This window comes from Ceratotherium simum, chromosome 29 (genome assembly GCF_057802395.1).
Source record: "Ceratotherium simum simum isolate JZ-2026a chromosome 29, ASM5780239v1, whole genome shotgun sequence".
Classification (NCBI taxonomy): domain Eukaryota; kingdom Metazoa; phylum Chordata; class Mammalia; order Perissodactyla; family Rhinocerotidae; genus Ceratotherium; species Ceratotherium simum.
In genome coordinates, this window is record NC_141928.1 from 22,418,956 (window position 1) to 22,446,497 (window position 27,542).

Below are 27,542 nucleotides of genomic sequence, written 5' to 3' on the forward strand. Positions count from 1 at the left end.
TGCAGGGGGGGCACACGGCAGTGCCCTTGCCCAGGGAGACCAGCGAGGGGAGGCAGGAAGGAGTGTGGCTGCACAGCCCCATGTTCTTTGCATCTCCAAGTGCCCGGTGGGCAGACCTGAACCCAGGACCCCAGGCAGGGAACAAGATGCAAGGAGATGGGGCCCAGCCCCTCCAGCACCAATTCCATCCAGCTTCATCTAAGTCAGCCCAGCCAAGCTGGTCCCCACCCCAGGCCAGGCCCTGGCCCCTGCCCCGGACCCTGGCAGGCTGTATGTGGGCATCAGGGGGGCAGCTTTGGCATCAGCTTGGCCTGGGTTCTGGGCCCTCTTGCACCCCTCTAAGCGACTGGTCCAGGGCCTCCTTGAAGCACGGCTTTGCACCAGGCCGTTCCTAAATCTGCACCTCCTGTTACGAACAGAGACAAGCCTTCCCTAGGGCTACAGGACTATGAGCCCTACCCCGTCACTGCCCAGCTCTTCCTTCTGTCCTGAAGACATCCACCTCCACCCACCATCCCTGTGCCACCTGAGAGGTCCACTAGAGTCTCAGGGTGTGGCGGGGCACAGAAGTGAAGGAACTTGCTGAAGGTCACAGAGCCAGTTGGTGGCCAAGCCAGGACTCCATCCTGGAGCTGGCAGAGGACAGCGATCCAGGGCACAGGCTTTGCCACCCATCGGTTTAGGCTGAACCGTGTCTCTGCCACCTGCCGGCTGTGTGACCTTGGACAAGTCACCTTACCAGCCTGTGCTTCTCTCTCATCTGTAAAATGGAGATAACCCCCACGTCCCAGCTTGTGGAGAGGATGAGATGACAAATGCGACACGCATGGTAGAGTGCCCGGCACAGGGGAAACCGTTGTCAGGGAGCAGCCCTCACCAGTGTATCGTGTACATGGCTCCACGATGGGAGGCAGGCGATGGCAAGAGAGAAGACGCTAGATTGACAGCCCAACTACCACCCCTCCCGGCCCCTGTCATCCTCGGAAGGCTCAAAACCAGGAACACACAGAAAGGGTCAAGAACAAGAAATAACACGGGTCTTTTATTTGCTCCAGAACGTGGCTGCTGTGTGGTTTGAGGGTGCCATGCTTTCCCGGAGCCCCCGAGGGACACCTCGCTCGGGGCGGGGCTGGGTTTCTCTGCAAGGTCAGATGGCAGCACCCACCCCTCTGGGCCCCATTAGTCCAGAAGGCCCAGCCGCCCACCCCTGGTGCCCGGGACCAGCGAATCCCCTGAAACTGGAAAACGGTGTCCACCTTCTCTGCAAGGTGGCTTTTCACAAGGCGTTGGTTAAAATATTGCACTTGTAAATTAAGAAAACTGATGAGGCAAAGGTTTCCTATGACAGGACGACGTGCCAAGCATCCAACTACTGATTAAATAAATAAAATTCAAGGCAGGGGTCTGAGCCGAGAGCCCCAGCGGCCCCCGTGGAGAGCCCCAGGGCCCAGGCCCCACGCCCCCTGCCCCGTCTGCCAGCTCTTTAAGGAACTTGGTCAACGCGAAGTCTCCGCAGCAGGGAGCAGCAGCTCCAGGTCTCACTCAGCCAGGGCCCCTGACCTGCCAGGGCCCTTGAGCCCCCTCGTACCGGGGCAGTGGGGACCCAACGGGGCCAGTCCTTCTACTCCTCCAGTGGCCTGGGCCTCTCTTGGTCCAGGCCTCGCATCCAAGTGTCCGTCTTTCCGTCCAGAGACGCAGCCTCTGGGGGCTCGCTTGCCCCCTCCGTCGCAGGGGGGAGGGTGGCAGGTGGGGAGGTGGCCCAGCCCGCCTAGTATGAACTCTGAGCTCTATCCCGGCGGCCCCTAGAGTGGGGGACTCATCTTCTTCTGGTTAACGAGGTCCAGGTAGAGGTCAGAGCGGAGGAAGCGGGGATACGAGTCCTTCTCCATGAGCCCGAAGATGCGCTTCTGTGCCAGGTCGAAGCAGCCCCGTGTGACGCTCTGCAGGTTGTCCTTGGTGTGCTCCCGTGTGTAGGAGTCCAGGTTGACCTGCGGAGGCAGAGGGCAGCATGGTCAGGGCTGCCCGTAGGGGCTGACTCTGGGACCGGGGGCCGGGAACGGGACCCATCCAGCCTCGCACCTCCAAGCCCCTCTGCTCCACACCTTACGGTTCAGTGTGCAGGCCCTCAGGCCAGCAGACTGGCTCAGTCACCTACTGTAGAGGTGGTAGGGTTTATAGGGCCTGAAAACACCACCTCTAGGGTCAGACTGCCTAGTTCAAATCCCAGCGGTGCCACACCAGTGTGGCCTTAAGCAAATCGCTTAAGTGCTCTGAGCCTTGGTCTTATCCACAGGCTAGAGATAAGAGTACATTCCTCAAAGAGTTGTGAAAACCAAGCAGTGATCACCCATATTAAAAGCACTTTGCACACAGTACCTGGCACACAGTAAGCGTTCAATAGAGGTTAGCTACTATGATTAGGCTTCTCAAGACTCTCCTCATTTTCAAAATGAAGATAATATTAAAACCTATTTTATAGGTTGTCGTGAGGGTTAAACCCGAGAACGCATACATAAAGGGCTTAGCGCTTGCCTGGCACACAGCGCCTCAAGGCCATTTTTTAATCTATGGAATTCGGTTCTTCCCGGGGCCCTAGCTTGCTTCCTCCCCTCCACCAAGGGCACTCTGGCCTCTCCCCTTCCTGAGCTTTCCTTGAGGCTGCCAGGCACCCCCAATCGCTGAGAGGCCACTGGGCACAGGGATGGGCCATACCTCCTTGCACGCCTGGATTGCGATGTACTCAGCAAAAATCTTCTTGGCCTTGGCTGCCATCTTGGATTGGGACTTGACCTTCTTGAAGTCCTCACACGCCAGCCAGAATTCCAGGTTCTCCTCACTAAACTCAGTGCGAAGGAAGGCCTGGAACACCGCTAACCCATCTGTGAGAAGAAGCCCAGACCCCGGGGTTGAGAGGCAGAACCAGCCCGTCCTGCCCTCCGGAACCCCCAGCTTCCACTCCTGGGGCCTTTTGGGTGGAGTTGCTGGGAGCTTAGTAAGATGACCTGCTCCCCAGAGCCAAGAGCCCTAGGACGTGGTCCCACCCCTGCTATTGCCTCTTTGTGGGCCTTGGCCAGGTCTCTCCCCTGTCTGTGCCTCAGTTTCCTCATCTGTAAAATGGGGATCATCAGCCCCATCTTCTGAAGCCCTGAGGATCAGAGGGGATCCTGCCCATGAGACAGCGGGCACACTGGCCCAGTGTAAGCCCTCAGTACGTGGAAATGTTTATTGTATAGGTCTGAGTACACAGGTCCCAAAGGCTTCTAGCAGACTGTGCCAGCTCCCACGGACAGGGAGGGGCTGGCAGAAGCTGGCTCCAAGGCGGGACCAAGGGCCTGGGCCAGGCTCAGCCTCTCCCAACAGCAGGGACACCTGACTGGGCCCTGTAAAGGGGGCAAGGCAAACTCTCCAGGACCAGGCACACTCTGGGTCTGGGGGAGGAAGACAGGAGAGGGGAGGAAGAGAACACACGGAGGGAAACAGGCTGGGGCCCCCACTTACATTTGTGAAGCAGTAGCTTTTCCAGGGACTCGCCCCACTTGAGGGCTTCCTCGGAGGTGGGCCTGAGGGGCAAAGGAAGGGGCACAGTGAGGTTACCGAGAGGCTCGGGGAAGTCGGGTGCTGGGCTGGGTGGCCTCTGTTAGCCGCCTTGGACCAGGCAGCGGCCGAGCCCGGCTGGGGAGCCCAGGAGAGGACCCACCCCCTTTCTTGGGGCTGGCATCACTTGTAGCGCCCACCTCCAGCCCTGTCTGGCTGTCCTTCCCAGGGCGGCTGTGCCCCATGAGGGCTGCTGCTTGCCGGGTACCCGGCTCCCTTGACAACCAGAGCCTCCATCCAACCCGGAGCTGGACCAAGCCGACAAAACCCCTTCCCATCAACCCCACTGCCAGCACCGCTCCCCTGGGGACCAGTGAGTGCCTGAGGAGTCCCAGGGGTGCCAGGGAGGACCTACTTGAATGACTTCATCACTTTGTCTGCCTTGCCGGCGGGCTGGGCCCCAGGGGACTCGTTCCGCCGCCTGAAGATGCCCAGCTTGTTCTTCATGTCCTTGGCCCTGGGGGCAGAAGCAGAGAAGGGAGTCGGTCAGCCTGGCACACTCCACGCACGGGGCAAATTCAGGGTGGGGAGGTGCGGGCTGGGGCGAGGGGCACCTACTCCTTCATCGTGTGCCGCCTCTGGAGGTTCCCGTTGCGTGTGAGGTACATGCCTCGGAGCATCTCTGTAGGGCCCCCCAGCTTGGGGCCCCGGATGGTCTGCAGGGAGCACCCCCGGCTTCCTGGCTCCCACCCCGCGTCCCGGGCGGCCAGCAGCAACGGTGCAGGCTGCAGCCGTGTGCTCGCTGGGATCCCAGCCGGATGACTGGACTCCCAGGCACAGGCCGGGCTGGGACTCAGACAGGAGGAGCCAGGAAATGGGAGGGACCGGGATGAGGAGCAGAAAAAAGACTCTCCCTCCCGGCCAACCCTGAGAGCGAGCCCCGTGAAAGGGGCATGTGTCTGCACGGGGCAGCCTCTGGGGCCCGCCCAGGCAGGAAGCCAGACCCAGTTATTTGTGACCGGCCTCCCCGTTACCATGGCAACGCCCGGGGAAGGAGGAGAAAACAAGTCAGCAAGTCAACAAATTGCTGGGAGGACAGCAGGGTGGGAAGGGAGGCTCTGCCCACCAGGGTGGCAGGATTGGCTATTTTTAGCCAAGACCCATTTTTAGCCTGCCAACCCCCTTCCCCAGGCAACAGATTTCAGCTCTGGGCGAAGCTGCTGGCAAGAAAAGGGTTAAGTGTCTCAGGCTCATATTTACCTCCCCTTCGTCCTACACTAGGCACCTCCCTCCCGGAGAACAGCTCCTGCCAGCCCCCCTCTCAGCCTCAGTCACTGGCTTTGGATACATCCACCCATGAATATGCAGGATGTCCCAAAAACTTAGCACAGTTTTAAGCTTGAATAACTTCAGAAGCACAAATCCTAGAAACTTTTAGGAACATCATTTGAAAATTTAATTAATGTTTTTACGCACATTTAGTTTTGCGATTTTTGAATAACAAATTTTTTATTTTAATTTTTGGTCTCTGTCCTTCTGATTAAAGACAAAAAATGCTGACTGAAACCAAAAGTTAAAATTAAAAATGTATTATTAAAAATCACAAAGCTAAATAAGTGTAAAAGAAATTTAAATAATTCAACTTGGAAATGCATTTTGTACATCTGCAGCGTCTAGACTTTTGAAGTTATTCAAGCTTCAAACGGCACTAAGACCTATGGGACACCCTGTGGAATTAAGGAAAGTGGTACCTGGGGGAGGTTAAGAGCTGAGGCACTGGGGGCAGACAGCTGCGGGTTCAAATCCCAGCGCCAGCAGTTACCACTGTGTGCCCTTTGCCAAGTTCCCTAACCTCTCTGAACGCCGAGTTTTCTCATCTGGCAGACAGGGATGATAAGAGTACCTCCCATCTGCTGGGGTCGTTGTGAGGATGCACATAAAGCTTTAGCACAGTGCCTGGGGCGAAAGTGCTCAGGCTTAGGAGCTGAGGCCCCACGTGTCCTAAGGGTCTGGGGCAGCTGCCCAGGGATGGGGACCCTGCTCTAGCAGGTTCTAAGCCAATGAGATAAGGCCAGAAATCCAGGGATCTGCAGGCCTCTGGGTGAGGATCAGGACCCTCAGAAAGCCCTGGGTGGGCTAGGAGCGAGAGCACACGGCTTTCTGGGGGCACTGTGCTCTGGACCCACCATCCAGGTGAGGACACAGAAGCCCAGGGAGGGGGAGGGGCCAGCCTGAGGTCCAACCTACAGGCTGCTTCATGCACCTGGGCTCCGGGCTGGCCCAGAGCCCACTGTGCTTCTCTGTGGCTGCAGGAGGCTGGGGCTCCTGCCCGGCCAAGCCTTTCCTCCCAGATGCACAGCCAGGCAGATTCACAGCTGCGGGGCACAGCTGAAGAGGTCCTTGGAAGTCCCTGATTACCACATGGGCAACTCGAGAAAGGATGGCAGAGGTCAGAGGGGTCCCATGTGTCCCCATGTGGGCCCAGAGGGCAGAACAGGGACCCACAAGAGGAAACTCAAGGACCACTTTCCTCCACTCAGAGCCATGAAAAGATGGAATGAGTGGCCTCCAGGGGATGGGCTGCTTTACTAGGAGCTCAGATGCTATTCAGCAGGGGTGCTGTGGACCCCCTTCAGAATGCTGTGCACCAAGCTTAAAAACAACAGGCTCTGAAGAAAAAAATATGTATTTATATTTATACATTTTTTAGAGCCAGCATGCCAGGTTTCAGATCTCAGCTGTACCACTCACTTGCTATGTTACCTTGGACAAGTACCTTAAGTTCCTTCTGCCTCAGTTTACTCATTTGTAAAACAGAGTAAATAAGAAAAAAGGAAAAGTAAAATAAAAATAATGGTAAAGATGAAATGAGATAATATATCTCATGCACATAGAACAGTGCCCAGCACAATAAATATTAGTTATCTTTATTATTATCAGATTCTAAGAGTCCTTGACTAAGATTTTAAGAATGTGAGCTTCAGGCATTCAAAAGGCCACGGCCACTCTGAGAGGAAAGGGGACCAGTTGGGGGACCAAGGCAGTTCCAGCACCCTGGACGCCCGCCCTCCTCTGCCCTCCACTGCTCCCCCCTGGGAGCGCCACCCCCAGCGGCTCTGGCGCTGCCTGGACCGGATGGTTGGTGCAAAGGACGGTTTTTGTGAGTTTTACCTTCCCTAGAAAGTGCGATTGTTCCTGGCTGCAGAGTGAGAGATGCCTACAGTTGCTGCAGGAAATTGGAGAGGGCAGGGGAGCTGGGCGAGAGTTTCTAGGATAGTGGGCCCAAGGTCGCAGCCAGGGAAAAGGTGGCGGGAGGCACCTGGGAAGGCCTCCTGCCCTCCTCCCCCAGGCCCGATTCCTGTCTAAGGGTGGGCACCACAGGACCTGGAGGGGAGGGGCCTCCACGTGCCCCGCTGCCTCCTCCTCAGGACCTCCCTGCAGCCTCCAGGGCCTCCGGTGCAGGGCTACAAGGAGACTGGAGGAGAACCTCCACATACCCAGTTAATTGGTACTTCTAACAAACCTCCAAAAGGAAAGTGTACGGGGCCCTGAGTGTGGCCAGCAAGGCTGGAGAGCCGGTTATCTGCTAGCTGGACTAGCGGCGCCCCCTCCTGGCAATGTCCGGGACTGCCTAGCATTCAAGAGCTCAGGAGAAAGGGGAACTCCGGGAACCGTCATCAGTCCAGCCCTTTCTCAGAGGGAGCAAAGAACTTGTCGACGTGACTCGGCCACTGCCTGGCTCAGAGGCAGGGTGGGGGCCAGGGCACCCTGGCTGGCTGCCTCTGCTTGGTTCCCCACGGCTTCCAGGTACCAAGTCAGCACCTTGCCTCACTCTGCATGGATGCTGAGGGCAGTGTCGGCTGCTCAAGATCCTGGTGACCCCACCCTGGGGCCACTGCTAAGCCCTAAGTTCCTGTTGTTCACTGGTGTCTGTCTGGGGCAGGACTGGGTGCAGACCCTTGTCCCACCTGTACCCCTGGAGGAGAGACCAGCCCGAGGGCAGAGGAGGAAGAGGGGTGCAGGGAGCCTCCCCGACCACAAGGGTGAGGCCTGTGGATCTTTCCAACGTACAGGTTTTTGCTCTTTCTCTTCCGGGAGGCTTCGTCATCGTCCCCAACTGTGTCGGGCCCGCTCATCTGCAGAGGAAAGACAGACATGTTGCAGTCTGGGCATCCAGGGGCTGCTGCCTGAGCAAAGAGAGGCTGAGAGATCCAACAGCTCCCGCAAACCAGCCCACCCACCCCCGAAGCCCCCAGCCCTCACAGAACCGGTGAGGGAGGGAGACCCGATACTGGGAACAGCCTGTCCATGGAGTGGCCCTGGCCTGGCAGAGCCTCCAGCCAAAGGGTTCTCTTCCTGGCACACCTAGGAACCCGGTTTGCAGGGGAGAAGCCAGAGACACAGCACTGATGGCAGAGGCATCACTGCAGGCAGTAGGGCAGGCTGGAGAGCAGGGCACCAGTTCAGGTTCTGCTGTGTGACTCGGCCCATCACTGCCCCCTCTGAGCCTCTATTCCCTAATTTCAAAATCCAGATCATAATGACTCACTCAGGATTCTGAGGTTTGAAGGAGACCTGAGACTGGTCAGCAGCGAGTAAAATGAATTATTACACAGGCCTGAGAGCATCTCTCTTGCCTTAAAGCTGTCCATGGCTCCCTAGTGCCCTCAGGATAACATTCAAACTCCATAACACGATGTAAAGCGTCCACTATCTTAGGATCTTGGCAGAAAGTTCCATTTTATCATCAGTTACAACTCCTTCAGTTACATCTCCAGCCCGACCCCTGCTCCAGGACCTCCTCGACCCCGCCCTCCAACCAAATGGAACATCTTTACCTGCCCTGTCCCCTTACCGCAGGCCTTTGTGTGTGCTATTCCTCCCACGGGGGATGCTTTTGTGACTCTCCCACCTCCCTTTCCTCCTAAGACCCAGCCTCAGGAAAGAGCCAGACCTCGGGTAAGCCGCTTCAGTGCCTCCTCACCTGGGAAGCACTCCCCGACCCCTAGACCAAGGTTGTGCCCCTTTTGAGGTCCCCACCACATCCGAAATGGCTTGTTCCGAATCTGTCTCCTCTGCTTGACTGAGTTCTCAAGAGCATGGCCTCTGTCTGCCTGGGCCATCTTCAGGGGCCTGGCACACATTAGGAGCTCAATAAATTTTGTCAAATGAATCAATGAATCTAGAGGGAAAGCAGGCTGGGAAAGATGAATCTTGGGGCCCTCACTGCTTGATTCAAGGGAGCCTGCAAGTGCTCCCTGACAGCCCACAGATTCCACCTCACCCCACCCCTGCTCCTCGCCTTTGCCTGTGCTGCACTCCCTTCCTGCAATGTCCCCTCCTCTTCTCCCAGTCTCCAACTCCTCCAGTCTGCCACTCCCGCTCTCCTCCAGACCACTCCAGACTCCCACCATTTCTTCTGCGGCTGCCCTCTGTCTCCCTTGCCCTCCCTGTGTTTGTCTGTCTTCCTCCAGGGGGAACCCAAGGCCCCAAAAAGTACCACCCCAGAACAGGAGCCCAAGAGATGCTCTGAGACGGCAGAGGAGCTAGAGCTCAGAGTAGGCTGGGTGTGGACACTCTGTCCCAAGACAAGACAGAAGGCCACCAGGTGTGGATCTCAGCTGTGACTCCTTGTGAGCCCCACCCTGGGCCTCAGTTTCCTTCTTTGTAAAATAAGGAAGATAGGCTACACCTTAAAATACTGTGTTCTTAATTCTGGAAAGAAAAGCGGCCTTATTCCAGACACAGCCAGCAGGGGGAGCTACTAGCTGCAGTGGGGCACCCACCCATGGATGGATGGCTGGATGGCTGGATTATAGCTTCACTTCTGGAGCTTGCACTATAGGCCATATCCTGGAATGGGCATATCTAGAAACTGTCTCATTAATCTTCACAGCTAGTCCATAAAGTAAACGGAAAGAAGTTGTCACTTGCCCAAGGATACCCAGCATGCATGTGACAGCTGGAATCTAGGGCTGTCTGAATTCAAGGCCTGTGTTTCTCCACTAGAGGTCACTGCCACTCAAATACAAGGACAGGGCACATTTTGAAGGTTTTCAGTGAAAGGCTCGGGAAATGCCGCTTCCTTCCTGAGAATGCTGCCCCACCAAGGTTGTAAACGTGTGTGTACGTGCGCACATGGGCACACACCCGTCTGTGGGGTGTGATTCCAGAGCCAGACCTGGGTATAGATCCTGCTTCCACTGACTTGGAGAAGTTTCCAAGCCTCTGATATAGGCATGGTGAAAGCCACCCACCCGGCTGTTGGAATATTCCTGGGCCCCAATGGCCCAATCCTGGCACACAGGATGCCCTTAGCCACCAGGGGCTGCCAGCGTTTACTGCCCAGTGAGTGTTACTGCTGTCACCCCGTTACACACACAGGCTGTGGTCACACTGGCCTGGCTAGGCAGTGCCCTGAGCCCCCACCCGTGGGAAAGGGCCACGGGCCCTGGGCTTCCTCCCATTCTAACCTCTGCTTCCGCACTTTATCAATCCCACACAATGGGCCTGGGGACCACTCCCGCCCCGCCGCCACCCCTGCCTCTGCACTGCTGGGAAATGGGCTCCTCCTTCCACTGCTGGGAGAGGGTCATCTTCGGAAGGGACCCGCCACACCAATCAGTCTGATAGAGGGGCCGGGCGGCTCTGGCCCCCAGCGCAGCCAGGGAAACCCAGGCACCAAGGGGGGCCTGTGGGCCAGAAAGAGAAGAAAATAAGACGGGAGTCGGGGTTCTGATTCCTAGCCCAAGAGGCCCCCAAGGCTCCTCTCTCCAGGAGCTGCAGCGAGGCCTGTCCAGGGCCCGGAACATGACGGGCCTCTCCTTCCCGCCTGCTCCCAGCGCAGTCTGCTACACTCCGTGACCCTCCCTGCTGACAGGCAGGAGGGGGCTGGCCCAGAACCACCCAGCCCTCCCTTCACTCCAGGCAGGAATCCTGGGCCTGCCCAGCCCTGATTCGGCCACCTCCAGGGATGGGAGCTCACTGCCTCTTGGAATAATCATTATAATTCTTATTGTAATTATAACCAGAATAATAGTCATGGTTAAGAGTCTAGATTCTAAACCGGTGGGATCTGAATCCTAGCTCCGCCACTTATGAGCTAACGGACCTCAGCCAAGTTACATCCCCTCTCTGTGCCTCGGTTTCTTTATTTGTAAAATCAGGATAATAAGTGGACCTTCCTAACGGAGTGAACACGCGGGAAGTGCTCAGCAGAGTGCCTGGCAGGGGAAGTGCTCGGGGGCTGCCAGCCTCCGTGTTTACTGCTGGGATTCATTGAGCAGTCTCTGTGTGCCACTGGGCTCAAGGGCTTTCATGTACTTTATCTAATTTTATTTATTTATTTATTTATTTATTCCCCAAAGCCCCAGTAGATAGTTGTATGTCATAGTTGCACATCCTTCTAGTTGCTGTATGTGGGACACGGCCTCAGCATGGCCAGAGAAGCGGTGCGTCGGTGCGCGCCTGGGATCCGAACCCGGGCCGCCAGCAGCGGAGCGCACACACTTAACCGCTAAGCCGCGGGGCCGGCCCTACTTTATCTAATTTAATCTTCACAACCATTCTAGAAGCTATTTGCTGTTAATTCCACCACTTTACAGCTGAGGAAACTGAGGCGCAGAGCAGGTCAGTGACTTGCCTGGGCTCTCCCAGCTGGCAACGAGCAGCGAGTTTCAGGTCTAGCTCCAGAGCCCATCCAGGACAGAGGGCTCTCCTGGGAGCAGGGCCTCACCAGCTTTCCCCCATTGGTCCCGACCTGACTTCTGGGGCCACCTGGCCATGCCTGGCTGCCCTCTCTGACCCGGCCCACCCTGGCAGGCCTCATGGAAGCTTGTGGAAACACTGGATCTGAACTCTACACTTATTTGTTTAGACATAGGAAATAATTCTTCTTTAGACTGTTTTTTAAATAGGAAGCTGGAAGGCGTTCTCACATCTTGGAGTTGGAAGGCATCTTAGGGGTCCTCTTGTCTGACCTCTGGCCTGGGAAAGAAGGTTAGCATGGCAGGGCTGGCACCCTCTGCTGACAGGCTCTGCCCAAGCCAGTTCCTGCAGGAGAAGGAGAGAAGGAAGCCCGGCCAGGCAGGGGCCATAGCCTCTAGTCTCCTCATTGTCAAAGAATGACCTGTGACCCTAGGCTGAGCTGGGCCAGGCTGGGGTAGAATTCAATGGCAGCGTCCTGGGCCCAGATGCTCTGGGGTTTTGCTGGCTCCCCAGGAAAAGGGCAGACGCAGGCCTGTGGATCTGCCCTGCAGGGCCTCCAGGGAACAGCCGGCAAGGCAGGGGTCTGGCAGCAGAGGGCACTGTGAGACAATTAACTCAGCGCAAGGTGCCAGACCCGGGGGGTGACCCACGGGATAACCTTGGGGGGCTGACCTCTCTGGACCTCAGGCAGCCCATCTGTAAGATGACCACAGCCGAGCAGACCATCTAACAGGTCTGTCTGGTTCGGACACTCCTACTAGCAATAGAAATTGCTCAGTGCACAGGGGGCAGGATAACAGGCGGGGGAGGGGCAACTCAGGGACTGTCGCCTCTGTGACTGGCAGCACACACTCTGGGCACCCTCTGCTAAGCCACACAGCAGCACAATGACCAGCCCAAGGCCACACCAGCGCTGTCTGGCCCTCCTGGGTCTCATGTCATCCAGGATTAGTGCCATGGGCACAGAGCTTCCTACACACTGCCACCTTCTTCAATCCCTAGGACACCTCCATGAAGACCTGGCACTCCCATTTTATAGAGAACACTGAAGCTCAGAGAAAGACATAAGTTGGCCAAGGTCTCAGGACTGGGAAGGAGGAGGCAGAGCTGAGCCTTGATCCTGGGTCTGTCTGACTCCACAACCTGAAGATTCCCCCCTCTCCCCTTCACCAGCCTCTGCCTGGAAACAGTGGCCTGTGAGCATCAGCTGACCCTCCCAGGAACGCCAGGAAGATGGCAGTCATGGCCGAACCCACTTCCTCCCCCACTGCCAGCCCCCATCTCCTGCCCCTCGCCAGCATGAGGCGCACAGGGTCTGGGTAGAGCCAGAGAGGACTAGACAAGGGTGAGGCCACTGTCCAGCCCCATCATTACTCGTTCTGTGGCCTGGGACACAACACTTCTCCCTGGGCCCCAGGCTCCCACCGTAAGACGAGTACCACGGGTCCCACCTGGCAGCAGTGTTGTGAAGCTAGAAAAGGGAGCCGGAGGCCCTGCGTGATGTTGAGATGATGTCACTACTCTTGCTACGCTCTCCTCCTCCTCCTCCTCATCAACATGGTTCCCATTTACGGAGCACCCACCAGGTGCTGCAAGCCAGCCACTGCCCAAAACACTTCATCCAAGCTGGGCTATTTAATCTTCCCAGCAACCCTATGAAGGAGGTATTATTACCACACCCATTTCACTGATGAGGAAACTGAGGATCAGAGAGGGGCAAGGACTTGCCCAAGGCCCACTGCCAGTGAGGGATAGAGTGAGACCAGGGCGCTTGTCCAGTCCCAGCCTCACTGCCCCTTGACAAGGGTAGGCTTCCTACTGAAGCCAGCTAGCTGGAGGGAGCAGGATATGAATGATGATGAAGGACTCGAGGCCTGGGACGCGGAAGCCACATGGAAGGGTAGCCACCAAGGGGCTGGGGCAGCCTCTGACGTCCCTGCCAGCTCGGTCACTCAAGAAAGGAAGGGACAGGCCAAAAGCAGGGGGAGGGGAGGATGCCGGTGGGAATCTTGGGCACCCAAAGGAGGAAACTGAGAGCAGAGGGCTGGTCCAGGCCTGCTGGACTCCAGGCGGAAGTATCTGTGTGAAATAGGAGCTGCGACCAACTGAGGTGGGGAACGAGAAGTGTACGCACGCACGTGTGTGAATTGATCTGCATGCAAATATTCATACCGGAGCAAGGGGGGAGGAGACAGAACTCGGCAGGGTCTGGTGGGGGGATCAGGACTGGGAGGCTCAAGGCAGGTGGTGAGCCGTTGGGCCTCAGCGTCCTCCGGAGAGGAGCGGTCAGGCCTGGCCTGAGCGAGCCTGAGGCTCACCCCGGTAGGACGCGGTTCTGGAATCTCCTGTAGAAGCTGCATCAAGCAATGGCCTGGGATGGTGATACTCAACCTGTGCAGCAGCGTGATCTCTTGTGCTTGTTTAAATGCAGGGTCTGGGCACCACCCCTGGAAGTTCTGATTCCAGAAGTCTGGGGTTGGGAACTTAGCAATCTCTACACTAATAACCTCCTCCGGGTGATTTCAGAGCAATCCCAGTTTGAGAACCACACGTGCTTACAGATGAGGAAACAGATCCAGTCCCAAATGCTTTGGGATTTAGTTCCAGTTTCTGGGCCCAAAGTTTAAGGCCCTCTTCTGGAAGGCCCCAGCCTGCCCTCTCAGCCTAACCACCCTTCAGCAAGAGGGTGTCCTCCCAAGTGCCAGGTCTGCCTTATTGCTAGTGGCTGAGAAGCTAAGGAAGCTTCTGAGGCCATGTCCCAACTCGGTGGGGAAGTGCGCTGGAATCCATTAGTCATGTCTGCCATGGGTGCGGAGGGAGAAACGGCAGCACAAGCGCCGTGCGTCTGCTAGCCCTGCCCTTTAGGATCCCCTGCTCCAGCCAAACTGGCCTCTACAGGCAGTTTTGTCCAGGCCATGTCCTCTTTCACAGAATGCCTGCCCTGTGCTCTATTTATTCTAAATCTGCTCAACCTTCAAGGCCAAGGTGAGGGACATCTTTCTCCAGAAGCCTTCCCTGGTGGCCCTCGGCCCTGGGGTCTCTTCTCCCTGAACTCCCAGATCTCTGAGGGTCAGCTGTTCTCCTCACAACAGTGGTTACAACACCTCACACTGCACCGGCTGTCAGCACTTCAACAGCACACACCTGGTTCCTGCACTAATGCCATCAGGGACCAGGCTCTTACGGTTCATCCCCAACCACTCTGGGACATGAGTCCTATCAACTGCTCCCTTTCAGAGAAGGACACAAGGCTCAGAGGAACTGAGTGATTCACCCAAGGCCACACAGTAAATAAGGGACAGAGCCCAGACTCAAGCTGGCTGATGGGCTTCAAGGCCATGCTTCGATCTTTGCACTGGGAGGCCACCTTCCCAGCCCACACGGACAACTCACTCCTCACTGGCCGAGATCAGCCTCACACATCTCTGTGGCCCCTGCTGTGGCACAGAGCACGGGGCCTGGCACACAGCAGGAAATCAATAAACACTTATTCATCTATTTATAAATATTTGCAAGAGGCAAATATCATTGTGGCTAAGAGCTCCAGCCCTGGAGCCAGAATCTAATTCAGGTTCAGACGTTTATAAACTGTGCGATCTGGTACAAGGGAGATAACCCCTCGGTGCCTCAGTTTCCTCACCTGGAACAAGGGCACACCATGGTGTCTACTTCAAAGGGCTGTTGTGAGAATTATCAGTTAATGTAAACCGCTTAGAATAACGCCAGCCCAGAGTAAATATGTGTTGTCATTGTCGTTGGCTGATGGATTTCTAGTCTGGCTAGGCCTAGACCAAGTCTAAATTGTAACTTTTTCTCCAGCTACTATCTCGGATCTTTCAGATCCAAATACACAATGTCCTGGGCTAGGCCACACCTGCCCCACTTTCTGTGGGGACGAGCTGTACAGCACAGCTGTAAGAACACAGCACCTAGAGGCATAAAGTTATGGGCTCAAGTCCAGGTTCTGCCTTCTTGGGCCCTCCAGGCCTCAGTTTTGTCCTCTGTGAAATGGGTAGAAGGCTCATTGGAAGGCTCAGAGAAGAGCAGGGGTGGGACATGGTGACTGCTCATTCCCCGCAGCTCCTGGACCCCTCCATCTCGTGTACCCACTCCTCCTCCACCCTTGGCCCTCCTACCTTCCTGTGTCCCGTGAAAAAGAGAGAGAGGTGGTGCATTGAGCCGCCATTGCGGCCCAGCTCCTTCTTGAGGGTGCGGGGCGAAGGTATGGCCCAGCTGGATGTGGAGCCCTCTCCGTCTGAGCAGTGCAAGGTGGTGTCGGAGGCAAAGCAGGGCCCGCGGGCCTCCTGCAGCAGGCTGCCCTCGCTGTGCGTTCGGCGCCGCAGCGAGTTCTGCACGCGCAGCGAGAGGCCGCCCTCAGCGCCCTGGCCCGTCTCAATCATGCTGCTGCGCTTGGCCTCGCTGCGCTCCCCGTAGTTGTCGTCACTCGTGTCCTCATCCTCCTCCCCCTCGTCCCCCTCGTCAGCCTCCTCTGCATCCTCCTCATCGCCTGAGCTGCCCCTCTCGGCCCCTGCGTTCTGGCTGTAGGCGTTATCCAGCCGGACCTCGGGGATCACGAAGGTCGGCCTGGAGACCACGGGCGGGTCCCCGGTGGCTGCTGGTGGGTCCGCACAGCTCGTGGGCTCCTCAGCAAGGGCCTCAGCAGGCAGGGGGACCTGGCTGGGGGGAAGGTCCTGGGCAGGGAGGTCTTTGCTGAGTGGAGGGTCTTGGCTGGGAGGGCGTTCTTGCTTAGCAGGAGGGTCCTGGCAGGGAGGGAGGGCTGGGGCTGCAGCGGGTTCCTGGCATGGTGGGGAGTCCTTGCTTGGTGAGGGTTCCTGGCCTCGAGGAGGTTCCTTGCAGGAAGCTGAGTCTTTGCTAGACAGTGATTCTTGGCCAGGAAAAGGTTCCTGACCAGAAGAAGAGTCCTTGTTGGGTGGAAGGTCTTGTCCTGGAGGAGGCTCTTGACAAGGAGGGGGGTCCTTGCTGAGTGGGGGGTCCTCGGCACCCAGCCCATTCCCTTCTTGCGAGGGCATCTCCCTCTTCTCATCCGCCTCTGACTCAAACATCTGGGAAACAAAGAGGAAACAAGAAAGGTTCAGAAGAGGAGGCTATGAGATGCAGGACACTGTGCACGAGCCAACGTCACAGAAGCTGAAACAAAATCGGCCAGTGGCCTGAACCCCACACCCAGCACCCCACAGTCTGAAAACCGAAGCCCCAGACGGAAATCTGAAAGCCCCTTTGGCTTAGCTGCATGTGGGTTCTACGATTATCTCCTTGCATGAAGCTTCTGCTCCATCAAAAACACGGCTGATCATTTAGGGGAGATGAAGAGGTAACCGCTATTATCTGGCTCCTCTTGTGCACCAGGGGCTGTGCCAGATTAAACCCTCTTATACAGTCTTCCCAATGGCCCTTTAAGGGAAGTGTCACGGTCCCTCCATGAGTGAAGGAGGAGCCAGGCAGTCTCTGCCCTCTTGGACCAGAACCAAGCCAAGCCCCAAGCCAGAACAATCACTAACTGGGAGACACTCGGATATGGCCAAAGAGCATCTTCTACCTGAACCAAAGTTTAAAAATCATCCTAGTGAGTCATTCAAACAAGAACTCGCTCTGAATGTTTAAGTCTCTCTTTGAAACTAGTAAACCGGAACACAACTGGAACTTCAAAATATTGCCCACACCTGGACTAAACAGATGTCATAGACGCGTGGAACCTCACCAAGGGATCATCCACCCAAGGATTTCTAAACCGTGTTTGGAGGAACCTCAGGAGTTCCACACAAAAAAGAGAACATTTCCTGCGTTGCACACGACCCTCAGAAGCCTTGATGTTTTTGCTAGATTCCTACAGATTTTATTTGCAAAGGGAAAAATGGTGTCCTTGATGAAGTCGGAAAAACAGCTATCTCATATGAAGATCGGGGCTCAGAGAAGATCAGAGGTGTCCGCAGTGCTGCAGCCACATGGGGGAAGCAGGTCTCGGGCCGGGGCTGGGCCCCTCGTCACACTTAAGGCCTTGAATGCTGAAGCTAGAACTACTCAGAGCCCAGTTTTCATCCATAACGAGGCCAGAGCCACCTAGAACTAGTGGAAGAGAAAGACGCCACACATACCTGGCAACTGTACAGAAACACGGAAACGTGTGTGCACACACACATACACACACAGGCGGAGAATTTCTGGCGTAAATACCCCCAGAAATGGGGTAGCTTAAGAACTCTTGCTGTAGAGACTGTTATAACGTCCATTTGACAGATGAGAAAGCTGAGCCCAAAGAGCAGTAACTTATCCACTACTGCACAGTTGCCCGGAGGCTGAAAGGCTCTGCCCAAAGCTGAGAAATCTTCTAAGCCCTGGGGAGGCTGAGATGGTGAAGTCCCAGCCAGGCCTCACCTCGGGGAGTAAGTGGCCCAGCCACGGCTTGGGGCAGCTGCAGGGAGCTTCACTCAGCTGGCAGGGGTCACACTGGCCATCGAGGAGCACCAGAGTGGACGTGAAAGGATGGTGTGGGTAAGAGCCACTGCCTGGGAACGTGAAAGTGGAATGGGGGCCCCCGAGTGGAGAGGGTGTCTCAGCAAGGGAGGGAAGCTCAGAGGACTCCAGGATGATCTGACCACGGGCTGGTTCCCAGGCACAGCCAAAGACAGGTCCCCACTCACTCCCGCCCTGGAAATCCTGTTTGCAGCTGGGAGATGACTCTACCCAGGGACCCCTCAAACCTCATAGCCTCAGACCCTGGAACATCAGCAATCCCAAATTCCCATTGCACAGATGGGGAGGCTGAGGCCCAGAGAGGAGCGGGGCCCAACCTAGAATTACAGCAGGGCCAGGTAGAGTCAGTCACTAAACCCTCTGGGCCTCAAGGTCTCCACCTATTTGGATAACCAATGTGCCCCAGTGACCAACCAGGAGAATATCCCACAGGAAGGATAAAAGTCTTAAGCGGGATGATGATGGTGGTGGTAGTCGTGGTGACTTAAAAAATGGATCTAGAGGGAAATGCTGAGGTCACGGACCTCAAACAGTGACACATCTTTCCCATGAACCCCTAGAAGCAAATTCAGTCAAACTCCCAGAATCAAAGGTGGCGACTGTGATGCCAGGCCCTCCAATCCAGAAACCTCATCTGGAAACTCAGGGCTGTGCTTTAGCCCCATCAGGCTGTTCCCAGGGGCACAGAGACACCCTCCACTGAACTGACAGGGAGACTGAGGGTCCAGCCTGGATGGTGACCTAGGGACTTGCCCAAAGGCACACAGCACACCCCAGGGCTAGGCTGGGATTAGAGCTGGAGCCTCTGGCTCCTTCTTCCCAGGCCTACTTCTGATCTCAGTCCTCAGAGCAGTGCAGTCCCCCACCCCCCATCGCCCCACCCACCAGGGAGCATTCTCCATCAAGAAAAACAAACTGCCCGCAGCCAGCTCCCTGGTGCCCCACATTCGCTCCCCGTCCCCCTCGGCCAGACCCCCCCACCTGGAAGGATGGATGGAAGGAAGCAGCAACCGGTGCCCTTGGGGCCTGGCACGGAGTGGCCCTGAGCTGGGAGCAGACCGCATTTCCCCTTTCCTGGGGGGTGGGGGTGGGGCCCAGGCCTGTCGCAGCAGTGACTGCCGCCGAGCCCGCCCACCCCTCGGGAAAGTGCAGCAACAGACCCAAAACCAGAAACGCAAGTCAGCCTGCCTCTGCCAATCCTGCCTTCAACTGAGGCCAAACCAAACAAAGCCAGGAGGGGAAGTGCCGCTGTCCCCAGAGGGCCCCCACCCCGGGCAGCCGAGAAACCACCGGGACTGAAGGGCTCCCAGGGTGCCCAGCGGGTCTGTGCTCAGATCCCGAGTGAGACTTTGGTTTTGATCCAGTGGTGTCACTTTCCAGCTGTGCAACTCCGGCCAAGCCTCCCAGCCTCTCGGTGTCCTGTTTCCTCACCTGGAACAGAGCCGTGACATCACGCCGGACTCACAGGACTGCCCTTAGCACTCCCCACAGGGCCTGGCACAGGAGAAGCATCTGATCAAAGGGTGGCTATTGTCAGTCTAGTCTTGTTAGAGAGATGGAGAAACTGAGGTCCCAGAGGCTAAGGGAATTACCTAAGAGACCAGAGGCCGATTCAGTATTAGAACTCATGTCTCCTGGCCAAGGGTCTCTCTCTGCTCCCTTAAAGCGTTTGGGCCCCCAGGGGTCTAGAGAGAAGGGGAGCAGGGTGAGTGCTGCCTGAGGCCCCTCACCTGGCCCATCCCACACAGGGCAGATACTAGCAAACAAGGACCCGAGTTCCTTGGTTCTTTCCTGTGCTCCTGGACGGGGCTTGTGTGAGCCACCAAGGCAGGTTTGGTCAGGCTGGGGGTCCTGGGAGAGTTGGGGTGGTGGGTGCCTTCTGGGGAGGGGGCCTCTGGAGCAAACACAGGAAATCTCAGAAATCTGGGGGTAGGGGTGGCAAGTGAGAGAATTAGGACGGGAGAGGAGATGAAGATGAGAGCCACGGTACAGAACGGATGCCGGGCATGGGACTGTCCTGTGAGCAACGGAATGACGCATGCAGAGCCGTGCTATGTGAAAACTGCTCTGGGCAGTGTGAGCAGGACGTGGAGGTGGGGGAGGACAGGGACGTGCGTGTGTACAGACATGCATGCATTCATTCACTCTCCAGGCACTGAGTGAGAACAGCAGAGCACAAGTTAGACACAATCCCTGCGCTCAGTTGAGCAGAAAAAACGAGGTTGGACCATTGGTCTTAACTAGCATGGTGAGTGCTCTGAAGGAGGAAGTGCAGGCAGCTGGGGACACTCAGCTAGGCAGCTGTTGCAACAGGTTGGGTGACAAAAATCCAGCCAAGACACCCCAGAGAGACAGCCTGCTTGCCCAGGGCCTTTGGTCCAGAGGGCTCGATGTGGCTGCCCCCTCCTGTGGGGAGTCTGTATCTCTCCCATCCAACACTTCTTTGTCTTGGCCGGACCAGGGTTAATTCTGTCCATGTCTCGCCTGCTAGAAGCACACAGGAAATGAACCAGCCCTCTAAATGGAGCCGCTGTTTAGGATCTAATCAAATCCTCTCCCCAGTTGAATCCAGGGCTCAAACAGGCTGGGAAGGGTGGCAGGTGTGACACCCAGGATGCCTGCTCACATCAACCGTGTCTCCTGGGCCCCACACCCCAACCCGCTATTGGGGTTGGGGGTGGCAGCGGGCTGCTGGAAGTGACTTGCCCAATGTCACACAGCTACCAAATGTGGAGCCAGGTCTGCTGACCCCAGAGTCAACCTGCAGCTCTCAGATGACTCATCACAACCACCACAGATGCCAGGCTCTGCATCTGCCCTCAAAAACCACATCCTGCCCTGGGGGAGGGGTGGGGGCGTGAAGTGGGGTTTGCACCCGTCTCAGGTGGCCCTTACGCAGCTAGGATTTTACGGAAAGAACACTGGACATAAAGCCAGACGACCTGGGCTGGAATCCTCACTCCATCATTTGCCAGCTGTGTGATCCCAGGCTATGCCTTCTGGTGTTCTCTGCCATGAAATGGGGTGAGGATGCCTCCTGCCCCCCTGCGCTGAGGCGGCCAAGTCTGAGAAAGGACAGGAAAGTGCTCTGTGAACCGGAAAGTCGCTGGAGAAAGGGAGAGGCTATTAGACTTCCCGCCCAGCGTCTGACCTCCGGGCTCAACTTTCAAGATGGGGTTGCTGCTGCTTCAGGTCTGGCACGTTCTGGGTCCCTGACGCTCCCTGGCTTCCGGGTCCCTGGCTCGATGATGGCTTCCAGGAACCTCAGCTGCTCAGCTGACACTTAGCTCCCCCAGCCCAGCCTCCGTCCGGCTCCTCAAGCCTGGCTTCTTGACACCCAGAGGCTGGAGCCACCACCCTGCCTCTGCCACCAGCTCCAGGGCCTCCAGGCATTCTCTTCTTCCCTGCCCTCAACATGACAGCTCTGGCAAAGTCCAGGAGGATGGAGGCAGCACTTACAGTGGGGAGAGCTCTGGAGACGGATCCCCACTCTAGACTTACTGGTTGGGTGACCTCGGGTGTAACCTCTCTGGGCCTCAGTTCCCTTAGCCATAACATGGGATTAATAATAGCTCCACAGTGTTGTGGGAGGAGTGATGGAGCTGACAGACACCCAGAGCTCGGCACCGCGCTGGTGCACAAAGCACTCCATAAACAGCAGCCACGGCCACCATGGTACAGCCCAGCTTCCACATCTCCCTCCCTGGATTTCCGCCGACCCATCCGATGACCCCTTCTCCACTCCATCACGGGCCTCAGCCCGTGCATCAGAACCTGCCCCAGGCCCCCTCTCGTCTCAGTCCTGCACGCTCCCTCGTCACCCTCCACTCCGCTGTAGATGGCTAAAGTCACCACGTGGCCGCTGATGACGCCCAGTCCACACTGCCAGCCCAGACCTGCCTCCGGAGTCTAGATCCCAGAGGCAAGTGTTCATGGGACAGTGCTGCTCCCTGTTCTAGGCTCTGAGGATGCAACGGGGAATGAGAGACCCGATCCCCGTCCTGGTGGAGCTTCCAGGCTACAGAGGAAGAACTGACACTAACCAAGTCGTCGCCTCCATAAAGATGTAATGAAGACAAAGTGTGATCCATGATGTGAGGGAAAACTGTAAGGTGCTGCGAGGGAGAATAAAGGGGCGTGTGGGAAAAGCCACCCTGGGGAAGGACACTGAGCCTGAAATCTGCTCAGTGGGCAGGGAGGGCTCACTAAGGTGGGAGAGAGAGACGCCTGTGTGGCTGGAGCCCAGGCACAGAGATGGAGACGTCCTCTGGACATCCCATCGGTGCCCCTAACTTAACATGCCCCAAACGGAACGCCTGATCTTCCCCCAAGGCCATGGCTCCTCTCGGAGTCTCTGTATCAATGATGCCACCACCAGATGCCCAAACTTTTCCTTTTCCTTCACCACTACCCCCCTTGGCCAATCACCAAACCTTCCTGATCATCCCTCGTAAAATCTTAAGAATCCACCGGGGGAGGTTATGTGTGTGTGGAGACAGGGAATATATGGGAACTCTGTACTTTCCTCTCAATTCCTAAAATTACTCTAAAAAATAAAGTTCATTAATTTAAAAAAAAAAAGAATCTTTTCACTCTCTCCATCTCCACTTACCACCAACCCCCTCCAGACCACTGTCAACTCTCATTGGGATTGCTGCCAACCTCCTGGCACAGTCCTGTCCCCTCTGGTCATTCCCTGCGCCACGCTAGGGGAGCCTTCTAAATGCAGGTCTGACCCTGTCACTCCTCCACTTAAAACCTTAATGTGGCTACCCAATGCCCTCAAGATAAAGTCCAAGTCCTGTAGCCCTGGAAGACTCTGGGCTTTCTCTCTCCCACTAGCCTCACTTCTCACCACTCCCCATCTTAAGTGTTTGATGAATGAATGAATGAATGAATGAATGAAGAGGCAACCCAATGAACCTCACAGGACCATCTAGATTCTTACAACTCAAAACGTGGCCTGTGAACCAGCAGCACCAGTACCTGGGAGCTTGTATGAAACACAGAATCTTAATCTCAATCCACACCTACTAGATCAGAATCCACATTTTACCAAGATCCCAGGTGATTAATTGCATATTAAAGTTTGAAAAGTATTGATCCAGATTATCGGTTCTCAACAGAGAGGTATACTTCAGCATCACCGTGGAGCATTTTAAAAATATCTCTATCTGAGGCCAATTCCAGACCCACTGGATTAGATTCCCCAAGAGGAGGGCCCAGGCATCTTGACTTTCTTCTGACTCCCCAGATAATTCTGGGGAGCAACCGCAGTTAGTAGACAAGGTGATTGGAGCCTAGAGACGGGAGGGCCTATGCCCAAGGTCACACAACAGAATCAGGACTAGAATCCAGACCAGAACCTAGTGTGGGACCAGTTCCAACAACACACACCACTCCCTCTATAAAGGGAAGCTCACGCAGAAGGGCATGAGCTCAGTAGCCCCTTGTCCAGGCTGGGGAGCTGGCAAGCCCGTTGGAGTCGGCTCTCCTTCCATGTTCCCTATCAATAGAGGTCTGGCTGCAGGAGGAGAGGAAGGCCAAGGAATGGGACTGCAGACTGAAAATTCTGTCCCTAAAGGATCTCACAACTCATGGGTCTGTCAGGGGCTCAGGAGGGCAACACACCACAGCAGGGAGCCTACGCACTCTACTGAAAGCAATACTGAGACACAGAGGAGAAGCAGCTCACCCAGGTCAGAGGCTCTGAGGACAAAGCCAGCACGCGGGGAAGAGGCGCCCCTGAGGAGAGAGAGGAGTGGAGACCCCTCTTAGAAGTCTTCTCTCCTCTTGACACTGTCCCCTGGCTAAGCCAGAAGACCATGCCCTCAGGCCTGGCCTTGGAGCCCGCTGAGATGCCCCCCACCCTCCTGGATGCCCAGCTTCTCACTGGGAGGGGGAGCAGCTGCCAAGGTCTGGGTTTCCAGTACTGAGCTCCCCGTCACACCTTGGCCAGCCCCTTCTCCTCCCTGGTCTCAGACACCACTGCTTCAATGTGTATGGTGGGGAGGGCTGCACTCACAGTCTCTGCTTCCCACCCCACCGCCCCAAAGACCCCCTTCACACCTCCAGCTCTCTTCTCATCTGAATGGCGTGAGAGCTGAGAGCAAGGGTTTCCCCAGCCTCTTCCTGTCCCTGTGGTGACTGATGCTTCCGTTAGAAGGAGGGTGCCAGGCCCCATGGGCCTCTCCTGCCCCAGCCCTGGGCTCTCTGCTCAAGAAGCAGTTCACCTGTGGGCTCCACCATAACTCCCCTTCCCACCTGGCACCCTCCTGTTCTGCCTGGTCCGCGTGTGCGTGCACTGTCTCATTTCCCTATTATCTCTACCTCCTCAAGTCCATTTCCTGCCCATCCCTGGAAGCCCAGTTAAAAGCTCCCTGGGATGCCCTGGCTAGAGGGCTCTCTGCTCTCCCGCCAATGCCTGGCCTGCCCTGCTCTCATGGCCCTGGGCAGGCCCTGCTTTGGCTCATCTGGGCTGTGTCCCTGGCTTGCTCACCCCCACCCCCGCCCCCACCCCCGAGTTACTCAGCAAATACCTACCGAGCCCCAGTCGTGTGCCAGGGCCCTGCGGGGCACTGGAGCCAAACAGTGGCAAGACATTCCTTTCCCTGAAGGCGCTAGGTCTGTGGGGGAGAGAACCAGGAAAGGGGCCCATGTCAATCTCCCACCTACCACCACCGCCCCAGGGGGCTGTAGAAACACAGAAGCCTCAGGAAAGACTGAGACGGCTCTTGGAGACAGTAATGGGAAAAGGGATGGGAGAGGACAGCCAAACGAAGCCAGAGACAGCATGGAACATCTGAGGAAGTGCGGGTGGTTCCGTGGAGCAGAAGTGTGGCTATGTTAAGGAATTCGGACTTGACTCTGCAAGCGTTTACTTGGTGCTGTAAAGAGAGGGAAGACGGAGCTAGAGATGAAAGGAAGAAAAAGATAAGGGGAGGGGGAAGAGACACCATTAACTGAGCATCTACTAGACACCAGGCACTGGGGCAGTTGCTTTCCGTGCTCTCTCATTCTAGCAACGCTGTGAGGCCATATCATTGGCCCCATTTTGCAAATAAGGAAATTGGGACTCCGAGAGGTTAAGTAACTTGTGCAAGATCCAAAAGCCAGTAAACAGAGGAGCCCAGCTGAAACCATGGTCAGCCTGGCTCCAAAGCCCTGCTCTTTCTACTACCCCCTGAGCTCCTTTCCTGCCCCTTCACTGCCTTTCCTCACCCCGCTTCCTTCAAAAGACCCCACCAAGCACTCCCTGGGGCAGGCACTGTGGTAGGCAGTGGTGAGCAATACCAGACGCAGGGGCTCTGCTCCTAACCTAAATCAGGGGAGATTGAGGGGCGGGTGTCCAACTCGCCTGGTGGGCAGAGGGGTGGTGCAGAATTCCATGCACCTGGCAACCCTCCCCATTCTCTCCCTCCCAGGGACCACTTCCCGGGCGGGGAAAGCCGGAAGCCTGTGGCTTCTCTGTGATGTTCTGCGTTAGGCTGATCAAACAAGCAAGCTCTGCCAAGCTAGGAGGGCCCCAGGGAAGAGCACAGACAGCACTGTGGTCCCGAGGCCAGGATTTGGAATCGGGCAGGCCTGGGGTTGAATCCCACTTCCTAAGCGTGTGGCTGAGTCAATGGGACGCCTCCCTCGCAGGGGTGCCACGGGGCGGAGGCAGGCCTGGTGCACAGCAGCGCTCAGCCCACGCGGTGTCCTTCCACTCCACTGCTTGCCTCTCCCTCATCGCGGGCTCCAGGGACCCACCCAAAACCTACGGCTGAACTCTAAGCAGCAGCTCAGAGAACAGGGAACACTTTCGGAGCCACGGGTGGTGGAGGGAACCCTATAGCTGGTGAAGAATTAGGGTCTGGAGACAGACAAGTCCGGATTCAAATCCCGGGTCTGCCACCTCCCAGCTTGGTACCCTTGGGGAGGTGGCTTAACCTCTTCAAGGCTCAATTTCCTTACCTAAAATGGTGATCCAAATACCGAGTACCTCCATCCAAGCCCTGTTGGGAGATGGTCCACACAAAGGGGCCTGGCATACAGTTGGTGCTCAATAAATATTCCAACTCCTGGAATCATCTTTATGACTCTCATCCTCATTGTCATCGACAGCATCAGTCCCCTCCCCTGCACCCCAATCTGGGAGAAGACATGTGACCCATTCTGACCCTTACAACAGCCCTGAGATGGGGGCACAGTTATCTGTACATTTCGGGGGGCAACTGAGGCCCATACCAGAGGCCCTGAAAGCTGGAGGCTGGGGAGGTAGCCGATCCTGTGGTCAGCTTCCCCTAGGCTGGGTCAGTCTGGCTCACTGTGTGGCCTGGGCCAAGCCACTCTGCCTCTGGGCCTCACTCTCCCAGGGGTGTCTGTCCAGCTCTGAACCTCAGCCAGCCTGGAGGGGTCAGCTCTCAGGGCCCAAGGCATGGCTAGGTCTCCCTGTGGGTGTATCAAGGGCAGGAGAAGCAGAAAGCATCTCCTTTCCAGAGATCCTCAGTCTTGTCTGTCTGCCTCAGTTCCCAAGATATTCCTCCCTCAGGGCACGCGGTGCTGGGGCCATTGGGTGGGGGGTCAGCTGCGGGGAGGCTCTTCCTCTCGAGGACACTGGAGCAGACATCTGGCCATTGGATTCAGCCTCAACCCTGCAGCCAAAGGCCAGCCTCCGAAGCCCCAGGCACACGGCTGCCTCCACCACTGCCCCCCTGACGCAGACACACTGTCTCCACTGAGGGGTGAGGCGTGACGCTGAAGCTGGGTTTGGCTGGGTTTCCAGTCTGCTCCAAACTCATCCTCCGCTCATCCTCCTGTCATGGGACTTTCTCTCATCTCCCTCACACAAACCTGACTCTATTCCTCTCCTGCTTAAAACCCTTCCGTCCCTCTATAGTCCCAGCTCCTTGCCCTGTGTGATCTGCCCCGGCCAACCGACCTCTCTACCACACCATTTCTCCTCTCTTTCCTCCAGCTAGTCTGAACTATACATAGTTTCCCAAACACACTCTACTCTCGGGCACCTCTAAACCTGTGCTCACTGTACTTCCTACCCAGAACACCCTCCCCTCCCTTGTCCACCTGGTGAACTCCTACTCATCCTTCAAAACTCAGCTCACCCACACACGTTTCTGACATGCTTGATATCTGACAAAGGTGATATTGCCCTACAGTGAGAAAGGATGGTCTTTTAAATAAATTGGATATCCATCCAGAGAAAAGGAATCTTGACCTCTACATTACAATGTGCATAAGAACCTATTTCAAGTGGATTTTAGATCTAAATAAGAAACATAAAAACTTCTAGAAGATAACACAGGAGAATACATCCACAACTTTGTAATAGGCAAAGAAACAGATTCAAAAGGCACTCTCCATAAAGAAAAAGATTGACAAGTTGGACTGCATTAAACTGAAAACTTCCGTTTTTCAAAAGATACCCTTAACAGAGTGAAAATGCAAGCCACAGAGCGGGAGGAGATACTTGCAATGTGTACATCCAACAATGAACACATATCCAGAATATTTTTTAAGCTCCCACAAACCAATAAGAAAAAGACAGACAATCCAGTAGAAAAGTAGGGGAAGGACTTGAACAGACACATGACAAAAACGTTACCCAAATGGCCAGTCAACGTATGAAAAGGTGCTGACCCTCATTAGTCATCAAGAAAATGCAAACTACAACCACGATCAGACATCACACTATCTACTACCAGTGATGTTGGTGAGGACGTGGAGCAACACGGACCCTCGTACACTACTCGAGGAGGCTGTACTGGCGCCACGCTTCGGAAAATTATATGATGGTATCTACTCAAGCT

At 56.1% G+C, this 27,542-nt stretch overlaps 1 protein-coding gene across 9 annotated transcripts in view; it reads right to left on the reverse strand.

The window, feature by feature from the left end:
- Positions 1–1,015: 1,015 nt before the first annotated feature.
- The window catches only part of RGS3 (regulator of G protein signaling 3), a 121,355-nt gene continuing 94,828 nt past the window's right edge, over positions 1,016–27,542 (reverse strand). For 6 of the 9 annotated variants that reach the window (XM_087419246.1, XM_004423353.3, XM_014782085.2 and 3 more), the window contains 6 exons: positions 15,378–16,304; positions 7,606–7,670; positions 3,950–4,051; positions 3,499–3,560; positions 2,713–2,879; positions 1,016–1,988 (listed from right to left, as the gene is read on the reverse strand). In XM_087419246.1, coding sequence (XP_087275372.1) covers positions 1,803–1,988; positions 2,713–2,879; positions 3,499–3,560; positions 3,950–4,051; positions 7,606–7,670; positions 15,378–16,304 — 1,509 coding nt within the window. In that variant the 3' untranslated portion in view covers positions 1,016–1,802. Of the gene's footprint in view, positions 1,989–2,712; positions 2,880–3,498; positions 3,561–3,949; positions 4,052–4,152; positions 4,367–7,605; positions 7,671–15,377; positions 16,305–18,714; positions 18,777–19,164; positions 19,188–27,542 lie in introns of those variants that run through there. The other 3 variants (XM_087419250.1, XM_014782086.2, XM_014782087.2) reach the window with 3 other exon arrangements.